Source organism: Myotis lucifugus, unplaced genomic scaffold, assembly GCF_000147115.1.
Source record: "Myotis lucifugus unplaced genomic scaffold, Myoluc2.0 scaffold_44, whole genome shotgun sequence".
Taxonomy (NCBI): Eukaryota; Metazoa; Chordata; class Mammalia; order Chiroptera; family Vespertilionidae; genus Myotis; species Myotis lucifugus.
Genome location: NW_005871092.1, coordinates 6,999,427 through 7,021,152, shown reverse-complemented (window position 1 = coordinate 7,021,152; position 21,726 = coordinate 6,999,427). Strand labels below are relative to the sequence as shown.

Sequence of the window (21,726 nt, the reverse complement as noted above, 5' to 3'; positions counted from 1 at the left end):
TGAATCTACAGGTTCAGTTGCCAAAGATTGTGTTTCCGAGGTGAGAAGAGGGAACACCAGCCTCGTGTTCAGAATCCCTTCGTAACAGGAGCCCAAGCCCGTCTTGGTGCCTGTAGGTGTTGGCAGGAATGGGGTCTGCTCGTTTGCTGTTCCTGGGAAGCACCTGGGTATGAGGACACCTGTCTCCTCTTCTCCGGGGTTGGGCTGGGTGGACAGCTGCCGCCAAAGGACCTGGACAGAGAACAAAAGCAAAGGCAGCCCTTTGTTGAGCAAGAAAGAGTGAAACAAACACTGTTTACAGAGATAGCTTTGTTTGGAAACCATATAGTCTGTTTCCAAAGACTTTCTGAGCTGGGTGGACTGTATTTGACCTGGAGATAAGAAGGTGGAGGTGGCCCGGCCTGCCTCTTCCAGGATCGGGGATCAAGCCTGCAACCCGGGCATGTGCCCTGACCTGGAATTGAACTGTGTCCTCCTGGTTCATAGGTCCATGCTCAACCACTGAGTCACACCAGCAGGGCAGAGTTTCTCTCTCTTGCTCACTGAATTCCAGGCGCTCGAGCCTGTCTGGCCTTGTTTAAAGTTTTTGAAAGTGCCCACCCTGGGGTCTTTGCATATTCTGTTTCCTCTTCCCAAAACATACCATCCCCACTCTCTTCTGACCTCAGTCAAAGTGTCCCCACTCCTCCAAGAAGCCTTCCTCACTGCCCAGAGTGGGACCAGGTCTTCCTTTACATTCTAATCATGTTCCCATTTTCCTTCCATGGAACATATCCCAGCTGGTAATTATATTTCAGTGCCTGTTTGTTTAGACCTTGCCTTGGTGGGAGGGTTGCGGTGTGAATGGTCATTTCTGTGTGGCCAGAGCCTAGCACAGCCCCTGGCAGGTACCTTGATCACTGTTGGATCAGGCATTGCTGGAGGAAAGGATGGGACCTTGGAAGCTAATGACTCATGGGCTGGTGAGCTGCGTAACTTCTAGATCTCTCCTGCCTCCCCCTCCCTGCCCTGTGGCCAGGAGGATGCTTTTGTGGCCTCCCTTGGCCTTGCCCTTGGCCCTTTGGTTGGCTTCAGCCAATGGGAGGCGCCTCAGGGAGCTCAGAGGGGAGGAAGGGTTAGAGTATTTCTACCCAGGCTCCCTCCCATCTGTGCTGGGGTTGGGCAACGTTGCACTTCTGTCCTGAGGACTGCAGCTCCTCTCAAGCAGCTCCTTCCCATGGCCTCAGCCCCTTCCATGTTCTTATGACAGCTCCCTCCCTCCCTCTGGGCTTCAGGCCACCAGGATGTCAGAGCTTCCAGCTGCTGCTGAGTCCTCTCCACCTCTGTAACTAGACCCTTTGAGTGGGCCATCTCTTTGCATCTGGGGCCCCTCACAGGTGCAGCTGGACACTGGACCCCTCCCCCCATCCCCCGCGGGAGGATGTGGTTCAGAGGCCTGGGGTCCATCTGGGGGGATTAGCTAGGCTCTGGGCACCTTCCTTTCCTCACTCCATAATGAGGATTTTGGTCCTAATCAGGGAAGGGTTCAGAATTGTGTAGTTCTTGGGTTTCTGGTTTTGAAGCCCACACTAGTAGTAGACAACCTGTGCTTTGGTTTGGTTGTAGTTTTTGCCAAAGGTTTAGTATATTATCTTCAAATACTCAGTGGGTCCCATCACCCATGCCCTCCTGGTTCCTGCCACAGATTAGTCCAGGAATCAGTGAACTGCTCACCTGAGTGGCTTTTCATCTGGTCAACAGCCACCACCAGAGGGCAGAGCTGGGGAGGAAGGGGAGGGTGTCAGTTCATCCTTGCCATGTCCAGGTCACCATGCCCTGTTCTACATGCCAAGGGCAGATGGTGGTCACCCCTGTCCTCCAGGGACTACCGAGGCAGATTTGTTCACTATAAGGAAAAACTTTCCAAAGCTTAGAGTCATTGGAAAATAGTTTCTCAGTGGTGTTTGCTCCCCGTCTTACCTGGATAACATTACGACTTGAGCAGAAGCAGGCAGATGCCAAGAATCAGGTGAGGGTCGATTAGAGGATCTACTTTCAAGGTTCTTTTCAAATCTGGGATCCTACAAGAAATTTTGGAAACTGAAACGTAGAGAAAAGTCTTTCCCTTTCCATTCAAGCAACAGTTACCCGTGGGAGCACACCATCCGAACCCCCTTTTCCGGGGATAAGAAATCACCTAAGAGGTGACAAAATCAAAGGTAATGAGAATAAGGTGAGCAAACACATCTGGGGAGTGTAACCCCAAGGACAGGCATTGGGGGCTGAGCGTCGGAAAGGAGTTGGGTGGCCTTGGTCAAGTGGGGTCCTGGGAGGAAATGGCAATGATCAGATCATAGCCCTCAGAGTGGAAAATGCTCAAGAAATAGAGCATATGTTTAGTCCCACTTTACAGCCAAGACCACCAAGGTCCTGAAAGGTTAAAGGGCTTCCTTTAAGGGCAATTGGAAGAGCAGGCTTTGGTCGTAGGGCTCCACCTCCTACTGTGCTGCTGCTCCCTCCTTTTGAAGGTCTCAGTTGATGACCTGTGAAATGGGTAGAATCTAGACCACAGATGTAGGAACATTGTCCCTGCACCAAGCTGCCCCCCGAGGAGGGCTGGGCACCCCTGCCACAGTCACTAGTCTCAGGCAGTGCTGAGCCTACCTGGTCTCTTTGGCAGGGTGGCCGAAACCCGGCCAGTGGGACACCAGGCTGTCTTCCATTTGCCTGCCCATGGCAGGGCCAGCTCAGCTCCCCTCTCCTTTCTGGGGATCCAAGGTTCTGAGATTCTGCCAGCTGTCTGCCCTGGGAAGAAGGGGAAGGCCAGCACCTGTGGGAAAAGTCATTCACTGCCACCTGTTGGCTGTTGGCAGCAGGGTCAGGTCAGGGCCTGGGGGAGCCCTGCCAGCTGGCATAGCAGCTGTCAAGGTGGGGGGGGGCGATGGGGGTAATTCGGGTCCTCCTCCTACACCCTGGGCCTGTTGAAAGTTTGTTTATTCCTCTGCTTCAGCACCTCTTGTATGTGTGCCCTCCAGTCCCCTGACCTTGTCCTTGCCTTGCCCTGGCGAGGCTGCCATCACCTCTTTCTAGGTCCCTGTACCACCCCCTTCAGGTCATCCTCCCCGCAGCTTCTTCCCAGCTTAATCCTGTGGGTGCTCCCTATGCCCTCCGATGCATGTCTCACGTGTTTGTTCATTCATTCATGTCTGTTGTTTTTTTTTTTAAAAAAAATATGTTTTTATTGATTTCAGAGAGAGGAAGGGAGAGAGAGAGAAAGAGAAAGAAGGCGAGAGAGAGAGAGAGAGAGAGAGAGAGAGAGACATGGATCAGCTGCCTCCTGCACACTCCCTACTGGAGATCAAGCCCACAATCCCGGGCATGTGTCCTGACTGAGAATGGAACCTGTGACCTCCTGGTGCATGAGACGAGCTCAACACCGGCCAGGCACTTATGTCTATTTTCATGAGGCTACAACGTGCATGGCGCTCTTCCAGCCTTGAGGGACGTTCTTACAACAGTGAGCAGAACATGCTCCCTCCCTGTCCTCATGCGGCTGATGGGCCATGGGGCACAGACACCGGGTGCCTACAAGTCAATACGCACTGAAAACGAAGACGGCCCCCGGAGGAGGGCCTGCCCCGGGCTATGTCATTCGGGCTTTTTCCAAAGAGAATAACTTGGGGTGTCAGGTGAAGTGTAGGGGGAGTCCACGCTCCTAAACCAGGCGTGCCAAGTTGGCCAGTGTTAGGGGTTGGATTATGTTTCTCCCAAAAGATATGTTGGGAGTCCTAACGCCAGGATCTGAGAGCATGACCCTGTTTGGAGATCGGGTCGTCACGCAGGAAAGAGGAGTCAGGTCAGTCTGACTGGTGTCCTTATAAAAAGGGGAAATGTGGACACAGTGACGGGCACACAGGGAGAACCCCGGGTGGCCATGAAGGAAGCGAGCTGGTGATGCTTCTCCCAACCGAGGCGTGGCCAAGGTGGCAGCAGCCACCTGAAGGGGAGGCGTGGGCAGCTCTTCCCAGAGATCCGTCGGAGCCAGGCCTGCTAATTCCGGTCTCAGACTCCCCAGCCTCCAGACTGTGAGAGAATACATTTTATTGTTTGAGTCATCCAGTCGGTGGCACTTCATTATGACAGCCTGAGGTGACTAATCAGGCCACCGCGTGGCCCCTGCCGGCTTCCTTGCTGCCACTCCCCCACCGTACAGTCACGTCCATGGAAGAAGGACTCGCTGTTCTGGAGTGAACCTGCTGTTCCCTCTTCTGAGCTTCTGCACCTGCAATGCCCCCTGCCAAGGAGTCGGCTGCCTCTCCATCTCCCCTGAGGAACCTGGCCCTGAGTTCTCCCTCCCAGGCCTGCCTCCTGCCCCGCCAGGCTAGTCCTCCACCATCCCTCCCTCTTCTCCAAACTTGCTCCTCCAGGTCCCAGAGCCGACTCTCTGCTCTCAAAGCCTGGGACCCTGGGCATGGCGTCCACAGTGTCAGTCCCAGATGCCGCTCCCCACGGTTTCCCGGGGCCTGAGTGAACAGGTGGATGCCACCCTTGCTGAAAGTTCTCACCACCCCGGACCCTCTCATGAATCTCATTTCATTGCCCATCGACCAGGAAACAAGGGTCTTGTGGCAAATGACCGCAGGAGAGAGAAACTTTGTCTGTTTCCTGGGTTAAAACGTGGATTGTCATCAAAACAAAAAAAACAAACAATAATTTTCTCAGAGATGAAGTAGGCCTATATCACTGGATACCGTATCCCAGCAGGACTCCATGTGGGAATCACACGAAGGCCATTTTAAAAGGCCTGTGCGCAGCCCTGGCTGGGGTTGCTCAGTTGGTTGAGTGTTGTCCCATGCACCAAAAGATCACTGGTTTGATTCCCGGTCAGGGCACATACCCAGGTTGCAGGTTCAATCCCCAGCTCAGCCTCCATCCGCTGCCTCCCTGCCTCAGAGCACATGGCCACCACTGGACCTGCAGCCAAGACCCAGGTCACCCCAAGTCACCCCAAGTCATCCAAGGCTCAGGGCAGTGCTTTCACTGAGTGCCTATTATGTAGCCCACAACCTTGGGGGGCCTGTTTAAACATTGTTCTCCCTAAGTCATCGGCCGTGTCTGTGAGTCTGGGGAGGAGGTGAGACAGGCTGTCCTTGACCAGGGAGAAGGGCTCTCACCTGTGGCCAACCAGTCCCACCCCCTCCATTATGCCTCTGGTTTCCTCTCTGTCCTTACAGTCCTCTCTCCTCTTGCCTGGATATTGCAGGGGCCTCCTCCTCCTGGCTGGCCTCCCAGCCTGCAGTCTTCTTGCAAGCCTTGGCCTAGACCAGGGGTGGGCAACCCCTGGCACGCGTGCCAAACATGGCACGCCAGTAACTTTTGCTGGCACTCGAAACCCTCTCTTATAATCTTCCATTTACAATTGTGAATCTTTGTTCTCAGTGATACATTTTGTTAAGTCTTGTAATAGGAGTAGCCTGACGGATGAAAGTAGTAGCTCGTGCATATCTCTGAAGGTCACGAAATATAAACCTGATGTAAAATCTCTGTCATCAGTGATTCATCAGCAAAAGCCCCACTGATAGTATCAAACGGAGTCGTAAAGTTTTCTGTAGGACTATCAGTGTACATGTACACATTAAAAAATAAATGTATTTTTCATCCTCATATACTGTGTTTTTGTCGCTCGAATGAATTTTATTATTTCTTCAAGGTTCTTCGCATACGTACACCTTAACAGATATCAAGTAGGCGTAACATGTTCTCAAAAAATTAGGGTTGGCACGCAGAAGAATTTTGAGTCAGAGATTTTGCTGGTTTTGGCACACACTCACAAAAAGGTTGCCCACCCCTGGCCTAGACCCAAGGATGGTGCTGAGCCTTCCCCGCCTTGCTCCTCCCCGCTCTGGGCCACCCTGACCTGGGACAGCCTTGCTTTGGGCACAAATCTGCCAGCATTGCGGTGTTACTGAGGCGCTGGCTCCCTCCCACTGTGCTTGCCTGGAGAACTGAATGGAAGGCTCTGCTCTCCTCTCCCACCAGAGCTGGTGGCTGGTAGCACTCAATGATGGAGCTCTTTTGCCAGCATGGTGCTGTTGTTATACTGGAAATCAGCAAGCTAAACAGAAGATGCCTTAGTAAGCCAAATTTGGAATCTTTATTATGCCAACAGTCTCAGAGGAGTTGCCTCTCAAAGTCTGAGCAAAGCAACATGGAGGAAGCTTTCCCTTTATACCCTTTGGTTTCTTTGTCCCCCAGATATGGACCATACTTCCGGACCTTTCGCGGGCTTTGCAAAAAGCCCTATGTAATGGGAGATATTTTGCAGGAAGCTTATAGCCTTGAGCACAACACAGTTCAGTAACCTTGAGCACAACACAATTCAGATAACTAAAAGACATCTGTCATGGGAGTAACCAGGGACGAACCAGACCCTTATGTCAGCAGAGTGGCCCGCAAGGCTAGATAATTGAGCTTATTTTCCCTCTTATTTGAGCAAGTGTGTTTACAGAAGCCAAGAATAGCAGAGTTAATTCACAGAACAAAGGTCCATCTATGCTTAGTGGAAGATTTCAAACAGCAATTTTTACAATATAGAGGTTACGGGTACAAGATGGAGTGTGCCTATGCTTCATGGCAGAACTGTGACCAAGAGGCCCCTGTCTGGTGCCCCCACGCCTACCCTCATCATTATCGCTGTTCATTGAGCACTTGCTCAATGGGAGGCCCTCACTACTGTCACTCCTTTATCCCTCACAACATCTGTTGGAACTGCCCTGTGGGATGCAAGGCCTGGTGGCCAAGAGGGGAGACACTCCGGGGAGGGGTGACTTGCCCAGATCTGCACAGCCCCTGGGGATGATCACAGGACAGGCCGGGCCACCTTAAAGAATACCCCCCTCCCCGGTGAAGAACACCTGTGTGGGTGGGGCCCACAGGGAGGTCTGAGCAGCTGAGGGCTCCTTGGTGGTTTCAGACCATAGAGTGACAGGAAGTCTCCCTCCTCTTAGAAGCCTTTCGTCCTCAGTGCTGAGCTTGTCCGGGGGTGGGGCCTGGGAGTCTGTCTGTGCTCTGCAAATGTGCCCATCACAGTCTCTGGATACTGGAGCCCTATACCTCACCAAGAGCCAGGCCACCAAGGTCCCATCACCACAGAATTTACCACCACAAAGGACATGCCACAGCATGGGTCCTTCCCATGTCATAGCATGGTCCTTCCCATGTCATAGCATGGTCCTTCCCATGTCACAGCATGCCTTTCCATGTCATAGCATGGTCCTTCCCATGCCACAGCATGGTCCTTCCATGATCCCTCAAGGTGATGGCAGAGTCAGGGAGGAGATGAGGAGTTGGAGTTAGGGGCCCGGCTCTCAGTCCTGAGGGGACTCTGATTCACCTGTGTGCTTGAACAGCAAGACCCCCAACCTGAGTATCAGCTTCCTCAACTGTCTGATGAAAGGCTTTGCTGAGGCACAAGCACCCACCCTCTCAGGTGAGGAGGGAACAGTGGCCATGAGGACCAAGGAAATTCAGGGGGAAAGGGTGTGTGATCAGAAGTCAATGGCAAGAAACCCAAATATATGGAAATGCTCAGGAAACTTGGGAGTTGTAAGATGTTCAGTTCCCAAATGTCCCTGCAGGGGGCAGCTGACATAGAGACAGACTGTGCGATTAATGCATCATTGGATTTTATTGATGTTAACACTGCGACCAAATTGTGCCTGGCGTTTAACAGGGCGTGAGAGTGAGCAGGACGTCTTCTCTCACAGTGTCTGTGCTACAGAAGTTGTACCTGTGGAGAAAAAGGAACCCTCTTTAAGGGCTGGGCTTGCTTACTTGGTGATTGGACTTGTTCAGCAAAGGGATTTGCTGATTTACAATTCCAAAGCAAGGAGGGAAGCGTTAGGGTTAGAGCCTCAGCCAATTACTGGAGAGGTGATTGCCTTCTGGGCTGCCAGTGACAGGCAGCTGGGCTCTAGGACAGGCCAGCTGTTACTCAGAAGTGGCCCTGGTCTCTGGGTCCTCTGTCCCCTCTTCTCCACAAGCACACGCAGGCCCTCCACAAACACTGGTTTACAGCTGGGCTCACCCTCTGCTCAGCCACTCTGGGGACCTGGCTGAACAGTATAGTAGCTACAATACACTGAGCTCTTACTGGCTGCAGGCAATGACCCTCAGTGGGATTATCATGAGTCTTACATTACAGGAGAGGAAACTGAGGCACAGAAGACTCTCAGTTAACAAATGGAAGAACCAAGAAGCAAATATCTGATGACATCGGCCACATTTCTGTGGTAGAGTCCCACCTCAGACCTCTCTTGACCTTGCCTTCCATAACTTGACTTTCTGGGGTGAGTTGTCCCTACCAACAGGAATCTCTGCAAACACCCTTAGGCACAAGCCAGCAAAGATACATACACAGTCTTCTCTTCTCCCTTTTGCACGGTGATCTTGGATGCACCCACTTTGGGGAAAGTGGGGTTTACCACGTGGTTATTCCAAAGGAACTTGACTTTCTCAATTGTTCCCACGTCCAGGTCTGCGTCAAACTCATTGGAATGGGTGGAGCCTGGTTTGAGGACCCCCCTTGAAAGAGAAATAGGAGCATTTTCCTTCATAGAAACAACTTCCAGTGACCAAGTAAGGCCACGCTGCTCTTTTCCACTCTGAATTAATGAGAGTATTTTTCCAAATTGGTGCCCAAATAAAGGATGGAGAAATGGAAAAGCCAGAAATCAAACCATTATTTAAGTGTTGGTTACTCAAACTCAGGTCAATTTCTCTTCAAAACTTTCTTATAGAAAATTATATAATTCCTTCATATTATTTTTTTCTGGAAGAATTATTTATATAGTGACACATTAGCCACTTGGTTTAACATAAGCACATGCTACTAAACAAATTAGAAAGCATGATATCTGGAGTAATAATTAGATTTGTTTTTTAAAAATATGACCTATTGAGTGAGAAAGAATGAAATGCCTGGATTTATAATAGAGGGGGGAAAGCTGTTAGTGGAAGTCTGAAATGAACTTCGGTTCACAAAGGAAAGAATTTAAAATCCATTGGCAGGTAAAGAGATGATGAGCATTTAAGTGATGGATCTGAAGGCCCTGTACGTCATCAGGTGAGATGGGGCGCTAAGATAGGAAATTTACCTGAAGATGTCATATTGGTGAGTGTTTCCCTTATTTCCAAACAGAGCAACTTTGACCTGACCAGTGACCATTCTCCCAGACATTGTGACGGAAACCCCGTATCTCCAGCCTGCACAGGGGATGGAAGAGTTCGGGTTATTCATGCACAAAATACTGGACCCACATCTCAGATGCCTGTCTCTGACCCTTACATTGATTGAGGCATCAAAGTGTAAGAGATTGTACGTGTCAATCTACAACTCAAAGTAGGCCCGGAGGGGAAGTAAGTATTTAGCAGTGTCTCCCTTCAGATCTGCACGGCCCCGTCAAGGGGCCACTAGCCAGACATGGCTGCTGAAATCGAAATCCAAATTAAATCAAATTACAAGTTCAGTTCTGCAGTGTCACTGGCCACATGCTGAGTGCTACATTACTGCCTGGGGTAATGCCACTTCTGTCACTGCAGAAAGTCCTTTGGGACAGTTCTGCTCTGAGTGACAGTCCCACGAGTTAAGATGAAAGAGAAAGGACGGCTTGTGCCCTCACCTGGAACTCTAGCTCAGCAGTGCGGTCCTTAAAGCCTGGAGCAGGCAGGGTCTGTGTCTTATCTCTGTGTCCCCAGGGCCCGGGTAGTGTCCAGCACTGAGTGGGGCTCAGTTGTCACCCAGATTTATACCTGGAGTGCTGCCTCTGCCCATGAGCACACATACATACACACAAATCTATATACATACTAGAGGCCTGGTGCACAGGTTCGTGCAACGGTGGGGTCCTTTGGCTTGGCCTGAGGGGATTGGGCCGAAACTGGCTCTCCGACATTCCCGGGGAGTGGGGGGGTGTCCCAGATTGCGAGAGGGTGCAGGCCAGGCCGAGGGACCCCACCAGTGCATGATTGGGGTCAGGGAGGGACTGTGGGAGGGCTCCAGGGCGTGTCCGGTCCGACTCACCCAGTCCCGATTGGCTGGACCCCAGCAGCAAGCTAACCTGCCAGTCAGAGCGTCTACCCCCTGGTGGTCAGTGCGCATCATAGCGACTGGTCGGACTCTTAGCATAGTAGGCTTTTATTATATAGGATAACCACACACTAACATTATATACATATAACCACACACTCACATATACAAACACACACTCATACACACATGTACACACACATCACACATCCTTTGCATAAACACACATACAGCCCTAACTGGTTTGGATCAGTGGATAGAGTGTCGGCCTGCGGACTGAAGGGTCCTGGGTTGGATTCTGGTCAAGGGCATATGCCCGGGTTGTGGACTCCATTCCCAGTAGGGGGTGTGCAGCAGGCAGCAGATTGATCAATGATTCTCTCTCATCATTGATGTTTCTATCTCTCTCTCCCTCTCCCTTCCTCTCTGAAATCAATAAGAATATATTTTTTAAAAACACACACATACACATACACACATCTTTTACTTAATTCCTATTTGTCCTTCACATCTTCAGAGATGTTGTCCCTGTCCCTCTGGTCAGGGCCCGCCAGGCACAACACCCTTCTAGCTGCTGGCTCCGGTTCTGTCTTCGCTGTTGGGCTATAAATTTCATGCGCAGCATTTCTTGTTCCCTGCACCCCCAGTGTCTAGCATAGTCTGATTTCCATCAATTAATGTTGGTTGAGGAATTAATACAAGGTGTGTGAATGCTTAATTTGTTGTTACTATGGGCAAGTATTTCATGCATCACTACAGCAGGGGAAGGATTGATTAACCAGTGTCTTTAAAAAAATGTACCTGGTGATGGAAATGTCCTATGTCTTGATTGTGGAGGTAGTTACATGATTAGTCATTTGTCAAAACTCATAGAACTATCCAATAAAAAGGGTGAATTTTGCTGTAAAAAAATATCTCAGTAAACCTGACGACTATATAAGGCAGGTTTTATATTCATGTATTTATATAATACAGCCTCGTTTTTACAATGAAACATCTTAGGGACCCATCATGGGCAGGGTCCATGCAAAGTGACCCAAACATGCCTGGTTTGTACCCCATGACCTAGTCCATCAAGCAGGTTTTTGAGAGAAATCACCCCTTTCTGATTCCCATCCACTCTCCACCAGAGGGGCAGCCCCTGGGTACCAGGTACTAGTGGATGGGGGGTGGGAGGGGAACGGAGAGACTGGAGTTGGGCTTCTTAAGGGGCTCAGCCCAGCAAAGTGCTGGTAACAAGTAAATATTTGTTGAATTAATAGAAGAGCAGGTGTATGTATGTGACATCATCTTAAGAGTAAAGGAGGTCAAATATATGGTGATGGAAGGAGACTTGACTTTGGGTGGTAGGCACACAATGCAATATACAGGTAATGTATCATAGAATTGTACAATTGTACACTTGAAACCTATTTAATTTTATTACCCAATGTCACCCCAATAAATTTAATTTAAAAAATGGAAAAACGGACCATGAACTGTGGAGCAGTAAAAATTCAGGGTAGATGCCACAGAGACGTACAAATTGCTGCTATCGCATTAATTATACTATTTGCTTCCACTCATTTCATGCCACAGAAATAAAATGGAAGAAATGCAGGCTCTTTCTAAATCCTCAGGCGAGTCTTAAATGGGATGGTTTGGGTGGATGTGTCCTTTTTCTAAGATCATAAAAATGTGTCCATAAATGTTTCAGGTCAGAGACAAGCCCTTCGCTTATAACAGAAACTAAGCTTCCTTTAGCCCGGAGGGAAAGTCTAGGTGCAACTTACGGGCAAAACTGCTGGAATCGCCTGTGTTCAGGAAGTATTTCTGCTCCTCCGGGCTTGCCTTGCCAGCAAATTTATCGGCGTAGTGGCCCATCTGCGGGCACCCTTCGTCTGGGCAGGGGAAGCACTTGTTCTAATGAAAAGAGACACATCAGGCTGTAAGGAGTGAATTTGTCTTTTTAAGATCCATACGTCCAGGGGAGCAATTGTCCTACAGTCTGAGCTTCTTCATTTGTAAGCAGAAGGGGACTGGAAGAGATGATCTGGAAATTACCTTTGCAAGCCCGGGGCACATACATTAGAACTGCTTGGGGAGCTTTAGAAAATAAGGATGCCCATACTTAGAAAACACTGGGCCCGTGTTAGATCAATTACACCTCCAGGGAGTGATGTGCTGGTGAATGATTAACAGACAACTGCGGGACAAAAAAAAAAAAAAAAAAAAACCCAACCAATCCTGATTGCAGTGTTTGCCAATTTCCATGGTGTAAATACTCTGACGGTGGCCATTTTCAGGCTACCAACACAATGTCGCTGAATGGGCAGTGGGAAGAGACTGCTCCCACTGGCTCTCATGAGCCAGAACAGGCAGGCTCCAGAATGCCATTGGAATTACCAAACCGTTGCTTAAAGCTCTAACTCCAACAATAAATTGGTAGATACACATAACAAAGTAAGGGAAAACGATAAAAGTAAACATCCTGACTCCAAGAGAATTTGTCTGCATCTCTCCTTTCGCTGCTGGCTGCATGAGCACAAAGTCCCGGCCTGGCATTGAACCCCAGCATCCGTCTTTCCTCCCACCACCACTTTGCATCTCATGTGAATTCACCTCTTGTACATTTTTCTATTCTTGCTCTGCCCTTTCAGACACGGACACTCCTTCTCTGTCTTCAAAATGTGATTTTACAGAGTCAAACATTGCCTCCTGCAGGAAGCCTTTCTAGATCTTCGAATGGACTGCTCTTTTCTCTGATTTTCCAGAGTCTTCCTCACCCACGTGACTCATCTAGAGTGCTGGCCACCGCCTGCCTAAAGCTTTGTTTCCCTCCACCCCACAGGACCAGGAACTCTGATGGGCCCGTCCAAACAAGGAGAGGAGGGTCAGAACCAGGAGAGCAGGTACTGCAGATTCCAAACACAGCTGGACCACAGTCCCACAGTGGGACTCGGCATGGGGCAATAACTCACCGACTTAAAGGCCCTGTAGGAAGCGCAGGGGTACGCAGTGAACCCATCCGGATTGAGGATGCTGTCCGCGTAATACTTGTAGCTTCTTAGGTGATTGCAAGCCACAAAGTCCTTGGTTCCTGGGGAAACAAATGAAGAAGTCCACACAGGTGGTCAGGGAGCTGTGACAGCTTCTCTGCCTCTCCAGGTGGGATGGTTCCAAGGTGGGACTGTATTGTCAGAAATTTCAGGTCAGTCCCAAATCCAGCCACATTAATGCAGTTAGCACAGAGAGGGTGCTTTCTGTGTGCTGGGCAGTGGTACTGAGAACGTCACATGGATATCCATGTCCTCCTCACCCTTCCTAGGAGGTGGATACCATCCCATCCCTAACTGCAGGAAGAGCTATAAATGACACACTCAGATTTCAGTTTACAGCTTGCAAATGGCTGAGCTGGAAGTAAACCCAAGCCCATGTGGTTCGTGAGTCCACGCCTCTACCCTCTGCCATCCTGTGTCCCAGGCACCGAGCTGGAGGTCCTTGAAGACACAACCAGATGTGACATTGACCTCCTAGACATGCTAAAATCAGAGTGACAACATGTTCATGCAAATGAAGAGGAGGGTTGAGTAGCTTTAGGTGGCTGTATATGAGCATCCCTACCGCTCTCAAGCATCTCACTCCTTACAATCCTCCTTGGCTTCCATAACTCCTGCCAAGGGACAGATTCCTACTTTCCAGGCCTGGGCTGAACTTGCTTGGCCATCACTGATGGAGAGTTTAGGCTGCCCTAACCATACAAACCCTCATGAAGCTATAAAAGACAAACCTACAAGTCTTATCCTTAATATTTGCTTTGATAGTGTCCATACTTGCCAAGCCATTTCGATTAAATTCAATAAAAATCTTTACTCATTAGATCTGGTCAGATCACCAAGGGTTTTGACCTCTATGATGCCAAATGATGCCTCTGGCTGAAAAACTTGCCTCTCCACTGTAGTTTTAACATTATTAAGTACAGAGTCAGAGCTGCATCTGAAGAATGCCCTTTGTCCCAGGGCTCTTGATCAATGACAAAGACTAACCACCTCGAATAGCTCAGTTTCCCAGCTAACCTTCCTCAGGTGTGATTGCTTCTCATTCTTGACTCAACACTGAGGAATGGTGACTCTCACTGTGCAAATGGAAACAGAAATGAAGCCAGTTGCATAAGCTTGAAGCATACCACTGACTCCCAAGGGAGAAACTAGCAGACAAATTCTCTTGGAGTCAGGATGTTTACTTTTATCGTTTTCCCTTACTTTGTTATGTGTATCTACCAATTTATTGTTGGAGTTAGAGCTTTAAGCAACGGTTTGGTAATTCTTTGTTGCTTGCACACTCCAGGACTTCCACAACAATGTTTAATGAAAGTACAAAAACAGCAGAGCTTAGATACAACAAATGATATATAGCTATAGTTTTCAGAATTAAGGTCTAGAAGGGGGGTTGTATATTTAAAGAGCAGAGTGTTTTATTTGTTAAGATCTGCTGTGGGAAAGGCGCTGCTCACCCCAGGAAGGCAGTGTGCCAGTCTGGCTTTACCTGACCAGATGCCGTCCAGGTCCACAATCTGTGACAAGGCGTTCTTCTTGCACCCCGGCATCTCCTCTCCTCCATTGGGGAAGAAGTCAAGGTGACCTACCAGTTGACTGGTTCCAAAACCTGAAACGTGTGGAATAACAATGAGCTTTTTTCCAGTGCACGGCTCTCCTGGGTAAAACCCACCTGCACATGCGCACGGCTGGAGCATCATTGGCCTCACCCAAGGAGGGGATCAGAGGAGCTGCATCCGTGTGAATCACGTCCACAAAGGCAGCATCGGAGGGATCAAGTCGGACCTCTTCAGAAGTACCCTGGAAACTTGCTTCTACCGGATCCAACCCTAAGAGAGATGGTCAGTGCTGCAGACCACAGGCCTCTCTGTGGTGGCCACAGGACCAAGATGTACAGTTGCTCAGGCCATGCACCGTCTCACCAAAGGGGTGCCACAACCGGGAGGTGTCCAGTGCCATGGCCACCTGGACACAGAGTCTCAATGGCTCATCGCAAGAGAGCTCCAGTGGCATGGAGAGGGAAGGGCAGATGAACAAAGACATTTAGATTTTTTCTTTGGAGCAGGGATTTTTTTTTTCTACATCAGATGCTCTCCTTTATTTATATATCTTTATTCTTCAACATTATCTTTCACTTCCCAAATGTGAAGCAAAAGGGGGGCAAAGCCGTGTGGTATTGTAGATAAGAACACGATTCTGGGACTGGGTTGCCTGGCTCTAAGCCCTACTCGGCTACTTCTTGGGCAAGTTGCATGACCTTGGCTGAATCACTTGACCTTTATTGTGCCTCTGTTTCCCCACTTACAAAATTGGGGTAATAATGGCATCTATTCCACATGGTTGCTATCAGATTAAATGAGTTAATATATGGAGCATTACGTGCCTGGCACACCATCATGGCTGTATAAGGAAAATGTTAATTATTATTATTTTGTCTTGACTATAGTTACTTCTTGGAAGGGCTCTTGGATTTGTCAACAGTTTTTTTTTTTTGAAGGTTTGGTCAGAGCAGCCAAAAAGGCATGAACATAGCTAGTCTACTGAATAGAAAAGGGAAAGTCCTCACAAAGGTAGAGACTTGTGTGAGCTGAATGACAATAAACGGGGTCTGAATCTCAGTTCTACCTCTAGTTATGTAACCTTGGACAAGCCACTCACTTTCTTGAGCCTGTTTCTTTGGTTCTGAGGATTAAATGAGAAGGTGTAAAGCACTGTGTGTAGTGTTTGGGGATAAGTAGACACTTAAACTATGCTAACTATAACAATTATAATATTATTATTATTTAGATATCTTTTGTTGCTATTGTTACAATGTGAAGGCTTTGCTTGGGCTAAAAGGATGCTTTTGGCCTGTTGCTGGCTGAGTTTCTTGTCCCAGCAGAGACCAGGGAAGCATACTTTCCATGTTCTATTCTGCCCTTGATTTCAAAGAGCAGGGGAGAGAGGAATGACAATATGGACCCTTCTGAATTATACCAGCCCACGCTCATACCAGCCTAACTCCGCCTTTTCCCGGGTGCCCAGTCCTGCTGAGCAACCCACATCACCAGGAAACCTGGTTTTAGAGAGAAGGGACAGGGGCAGAGGCGGAAGTAGCAGAGAGAAACGAAGAGGAATGAAGCCACCACCCCCTGTTTCCCGGGGGCCTCCTGAAATGCTTGGTGCAAGCTCCCTGCCGCGGCCAAGGGGGACAGTCTCCTTCGGGCCAGTTCTGAGCTGGGCTGCAGTCTTGTACCATGTCGTGGGGTTACTGGGGACAAAACCCAGGGCCCCGCCCCTTGGGCCTTACCGGTGATCCTGCCCAGGCCTGGGGTCCTGCTCCCTGCCTCTCCGGCCACGTGGGCTCCCAGGCTGTGGCCGATGAGGTGAACTTGGGAGGGTGAGTAGCTGTAGTTTGTCTGCAGAGGGAAGATGGCATTTTGAGGGCATTTCTGTGCGATGGTTTTTGGGACATGCAAACCTGATACTGTGACTCCTCTGCTGAGGCCTTCCGTGGCTCCCCCTCCCCTTGGCATCAAGTCCAAGCTCATTACCAGGGCCTCAGAGTTTTCCTGACTCAATACGTATCTTTCTAGACTCTTCTCTAGCGAACCCTTTGGGGAACTTTCAGGACCTCAAATATGTCACAGTCTCTGACCTCTGGGCCTGGTTCTGAATTCTCTTCCTGTGGTTGTCCATCTCCCCAACTACTTGCCCAGCTCTCGTCCACACAGCTCACATCAGCACCCCCGCCCCAAACGGATCAGCTCGACCCACCCACCTGCTTCTATACAGCCTGGGACTCTCCCCACCAGAACCTGACCACACTCTATTGTCAAGTCTCCACTATAAGCTCCTCCAGAGCCTGGGTCCTCATTCATCCTCTTCACCTCCTAGCACAGCTCCTGACCCTGTCCCCCCAAAGTAGTGGATGAACGAACATAACATAGAGGTACGAGGTGTTGGCACATGTTGGTCTCACTGATGTTCACCCAAATATACTCGTTTATTGGTCTCCAGTGCCTCTAGTATAAACACCCCGGCTTTTGATTGCTGCAGGGGTAGTTAGAACCAATTGGTTCTTTCATAGACTCTTGAAATATAAGACAGAAGTGGCTGGGACCTTTATCTGGTAGACAAAAGAGTCACTGAAAATTAGGGACTTAGACAAAGAATTAGGGAAAAGGAAGACACAGCTGAATTGATTGTGCAGAAGGGGTTCCCCACCATCAACAGGACCCCCAACAACGGGCCAGTGGAGTGGTACATGCTAACTGTACACAGTCCTTCGGCTCCACTGGCTCTCCCCGGACAAGCTGTTTCCCCCAAACAGAGCCCACTTGGTATAGTGGGACCCCTGGAGCTAGATGCTTGGGGTCCAAAGATAACTCATATTCATCTGCTCTATGAGGGGGCAAACCAATTAAGCTTTCTGGGCCTCAGCTTTCTTGTCTGTTCATCGAAGGCAATAAAAAGCCCCCAGTGTGAGCTCTTAGCACTTTCCCTTCCTCCCAGAAAATCCACTCAGGCGAATTTCAGAGTTTTCGAAGTAAGACACGAGGAGAAATATCAATTCCTTCTCACTCTTCTTTAAATCTATAATGCCAGCGGCATCTTGACCCAAGTGAGACCAGGGCCCCGCCTGCTTCCTGGGCGGCCCCGCGGCCCCTCCACTCACCTTGAGCACATCCAGCATCTGGGCCACCTGGGCACCCACCACGCGCACGTTGTTGACGGCCTGCGAGTAGGTGGTCTGCGAGCCCCTCTTCCAGTCCACGCAGATGCAGTTCACCTCCTCCACCTCGAACATGTTCTGGTGGGAGACAGCAGGCGTTAATGCGCGGGCCCTTGAAGCCACATCCAGCCAGGGCTCAGGGACCGACGCTGCTTCGGTGGGGGGAACAATTCCATCCCTCACGGAGCCCCACTTGGAAAAGGGAAGGCCTCACGTGCAACCTCTGGGGGCCAGTGTCTAAATGTCCTTGTGGGTCTGACCTCGAGGGGCCCTTTCAGCCTCTGGGCAACGCTGCTGCCAATCGCTGGGCTTGCCTTCAGCCCAGCCTGCTGGGCCTGGACTAAGTTGGAAGGTAGAGGGAAGCTTTACTGATTTTAGGGTCAGGGAAGCATAGACTCTCATGGAGAGAACACATGCTGAACATATTTGAGAACTAGAACTGCCCTGACTTGAAAGAGGTTGAAGAATTCTGAAAGGAAAACTTCCTGGAGGTTAAAGGAACTGGTGTGTCCTTAGACGTCCCGCCAGGCGGTGCGCATGGCCAGCTGGAATTTGAAATGGTCCTATAGAGACAGGAAGCATGGAACAGACTGAGGGGCCTCAGAGGGAAGGTGGGGGAGGGTGATGGGCGGGAAGAGATCAACCAAAGAACTTGCATGCATAGATGCATAGCCCATGGACACAGACAATGGGCCGGTGAAGGCCTGGGCGGAGGGCAGGGATGGGTTAGAATAGGTCAATAGGGGGGGAAAGGGAGCATGTGTCATACTTTCAACAATAATGATTACAAAAAGAAAAGAGTCCTAGGCAGTAGGTCTCAGTGGATAGAGCGTCAGTCTACGGACTGAAGGGTCCCAGGTTCGATTCCAGTCAAGGGCACATGCCTGAGTTGCAGGCTCGATCCCCAGTGTGGGGCATGTAGGAGGCAGCCGATCAATGAGTTTCTCGCATCATTGATGTTTCTATCTCTCTCTCCCTCTCCCTTCCTCTCTGAAATCAATGAAAATATATGTGAAAAAAAGAAAGAAGAAACGGCCCTACAAATGTAAAACCACTCTGAAACTTTTCACGTCTATGATACGAATATGTGCACTCACACACACAGGGATACAGGAGGTTATTCCGCAGGACTTTTATTTTTAAAGCAACCCTGAGGAACCTCTGGAGAACTGGGGGCACCAGCTATATCTTACAGTTTGTACACTAAAGTGCTTATTCATGGTGAGACAGAGAGTTAAAGGCCTGGAAAACCAAGGGCAAACACAGAATGCCTTCAATTTTCTGGTTTGTAACTTTTCCTGGTGGCGTTATAGATCAGAGTTACTAATGGTGTGCTGGGTAAATGCTTCGGTGCCAGAAAAGTAGACTGAACAGTGTATATACAAAAAGAAAGGAGAATAGTATATTCTGTGTGTGTGCCTGTGCACACATGTCCACGTGTGTCTGTGTGTTTGCATATGTATGTATGTGCACATGAGTGTGTTTGCCTGCTGCCTGTTCTTCTGACCAACAGGTGCCATGTTACATACAATTTGGGCAGTTTCTATGCTGCCCTTTTAGTCACCGGCCAATCTCAGTTTTTCATTCTCACAGAAATGGCCCTAGCAACACGCGCCTGACTCTCAGGGATGGGGAAAAGATCTGAACAAAAAGAACAGAATTCCTCCTAGACAGGATTTCCAAGCGCCCTCACTCGACAACAGGGCAGCAGACAACACTTAACCTTGATGTAGCCAGAAGCAAGGAAGCGTCTGTCCACATAGCAGGTGTCATCGTTTCAGGGTCCAGATGCAGTCCAGTGGGAAGGAAATTCTACTTTCGTAAAGAGGAGCTGAATTGCATTTGAGCTCATTTACTGCGACTGCTTAAAGGGATGCAGGGACGTTGGCGGGACGCAGTGGCAGCGGCTGGCAGAGCGGGCCACGGGGAAGGGAGCCGGCCCCTACCTTGCACATCTTCAGCACCCAGCTCTCATCGCCCTTGTCTATGAAGCCGTGGATGATGAAGCGGGTCTTCCTGTCTGTTTGAAAATTCGATGCCTCAATCGTTGATGGATCAGAGGGAAGGAGATTCTGTGACAAACACAGAGGGATTGCATGTTTTTGCAGCCCAACTGCTCAGGACTGCCTCTCTCTTCCATTTCCTACTTGTCCCAATGCGATAGCCTTCCAAAATGTAGCACAAAGGCCACTTCTTCCATGAAGCCCACCATGACCTCCCTTTTCCTGCCCCACCTTCCCATGTCAGGACTCACTGCCTCCACTGGGTCTGGATCGTGGCTCAAGGACTTACCTTTCACAGCGTTCTTTGGTAAGCTCACTGCCCAAAACTGAGTCCCATAACCAGCTAGAGGTTCAGGGGAATGTGAGCCATTCATCCATTCAAGCCAACTTTTTACTGAAGACTTACTCTGCCCAGGCCTGAGGGTGCAGCTGGAGGGCTGGGGTGGGGCAGAGTGTTATGGAGGAGGTGGGTACAGAGGAAAGAAACTCCTGGTGTGCGGGGTGGCACAGCCCCTACCCAGTGACAAGGATGTTGAAAAGACAGCGGCCTCACCTGGAAGGTGTCTGGGTTCTCGTTGGTGTAGAGCAGGAAGCGGGTGCCGATCTTCTCGGGGCTCCAGGGAAGGACTTTCAGGGGCCTGATGACAGTCCCACCCCAGGGCTCAGAGTCGGAAAAGCAGCCGAGCCGACCATAGCAGATTTCTTTTCCTGTGGAGAAAGGGTGGCTTGCTCAAGGGTTAACTCTGGAGCTGGGATCTGGGACGTCACTGCTGCTCCGCCTGGTCACTCCCCTGCCTGGGGACAGTCTGAAGACCGTGCAGACGCCCACCTCTGCCCCACCCGTATTTTCTTGCCCCCAGTGCCACCTTCTGGTCCAGGACCCGTCCCATTGAGTCAAAGGTCTGTGTCCCAGCTCAGCTCTTCAAATATATTTATTTAACGAACGTGGGAATGGGCACTGGTAAGTCAATTTGTTACCAGTGTAGGTGTTTAATGCTTTCCCTAGAAAGGTCTGGCCTAGGGCACCCCCGGCATGAAGGCAGGATGCTGGGGAGATGCTGCAAAGCGGGTCCCCCTCATACTGGCCTCGCTCCCAGGCAGTGCCAGCCCCAGCGCCTCTGTCTGGATCTGAAGTTGCCCCCCGCTGCCGGAAGCCCTGTCAGGTCTCAGTGTCTCTGGCCGGAGCTGAGAGGTGGGGCTCCAGTTCTCCCCGGGGGGAGGTGTTCTGTTTCTCACCTTGGACTGCTCCCAGCAGAAAGAGCGCGATGGCCCAGATGCTCACCATCTGCAATACATTCAGACGTTATCAGCCTCATCAGGTGGTGCCAGGGCAACGAGCAGACTCGGGGATGCCAGGCTATTCTCCCGGCCTCTCCTCCACAGATCGTGGGAGAATGGCAAAGGGGACTTACCCTGTCAGACGGTCCAGGCTTCCTCTCCCTCTGGAGCCAGTGCCGGGCCGGCTTTTATACCCCAGCTTTATCGTCTGGACGCTGCCTCAAGGAAACAGCAGGTGATGATAAAACATGCTGTGTGCACTTAATAGTTTAATCTGCACAAACACACAGAACGAGGTTAATAATCGTGGTCCAATCTTTCCACAAGCCTGGGAAGAGGAAAGAATGCTTGATTAAAAGGGGGTCCAAAGTCCCCAGCTTTGTACCTATGTACCTGTGCATGTACTTGTGAGCCAAGTGGGCCCCACTTTCTGATTTTCTATTGCATCACCAAGTGGTATGCAAGTTCCAGTGAGGTCACAGCAGCAAACTGGAGGGCAGCATTTCCACTGAGAAGAGATGGATGCGCCCCCACATAGGTGAATGTAAAGGAGAGTGTCTGATTAAGAAACACCTCCTCTTTCTGTCTCTCTGTCTTGTCTCTGTCTCCGGCAGTCTAGTGATACCCAAG

The 21,726-nt window shown here is 50.0% G+C and overlaps 1 protein-coding gene across 1 annotated transcript; it reads right to left on the bottom strand.

The window, feature by feature from the left end:
* Window positions 1-7,650: 7,650 nt before the first annotated feature.
* On the bottom strand, window positions 7,651-21,259 carry PNLIPRP1 (pancreatic lipase related protein 1). The gene is made up of 13 exons (XM_006088158.3): window positions 21,231-21,259; window positions 21,055-21,103; window positions 20,372-20,526; window positions 19,762-19,887; window positions 17,759-17,893; window positions 16,391-16,499; window positions 14,811-14,930; window positions 14,591-14,710; window positions 13,027-13,145; window positions 11,839-11,968; window positions 9,135-9,243; window positions 8,395-8,562; window positions 7,651-7,768 (listed from the first exon to the last, which is right to left on the bottom strand). Exons 2-13 carry the CDS (start codon window positions 21,101-21,103, stop codon window positions 7,705-7,707), a joined length of 1,404 nt encoding a protein of 467 aa, XP_006088220.1. The 5' UTR covers window positions 21,231-21,259; the 3' UTR covers window positions 7,651-7,704.
* Window positions 21,260-21,726: the final 467 nt, after the last annotated feature.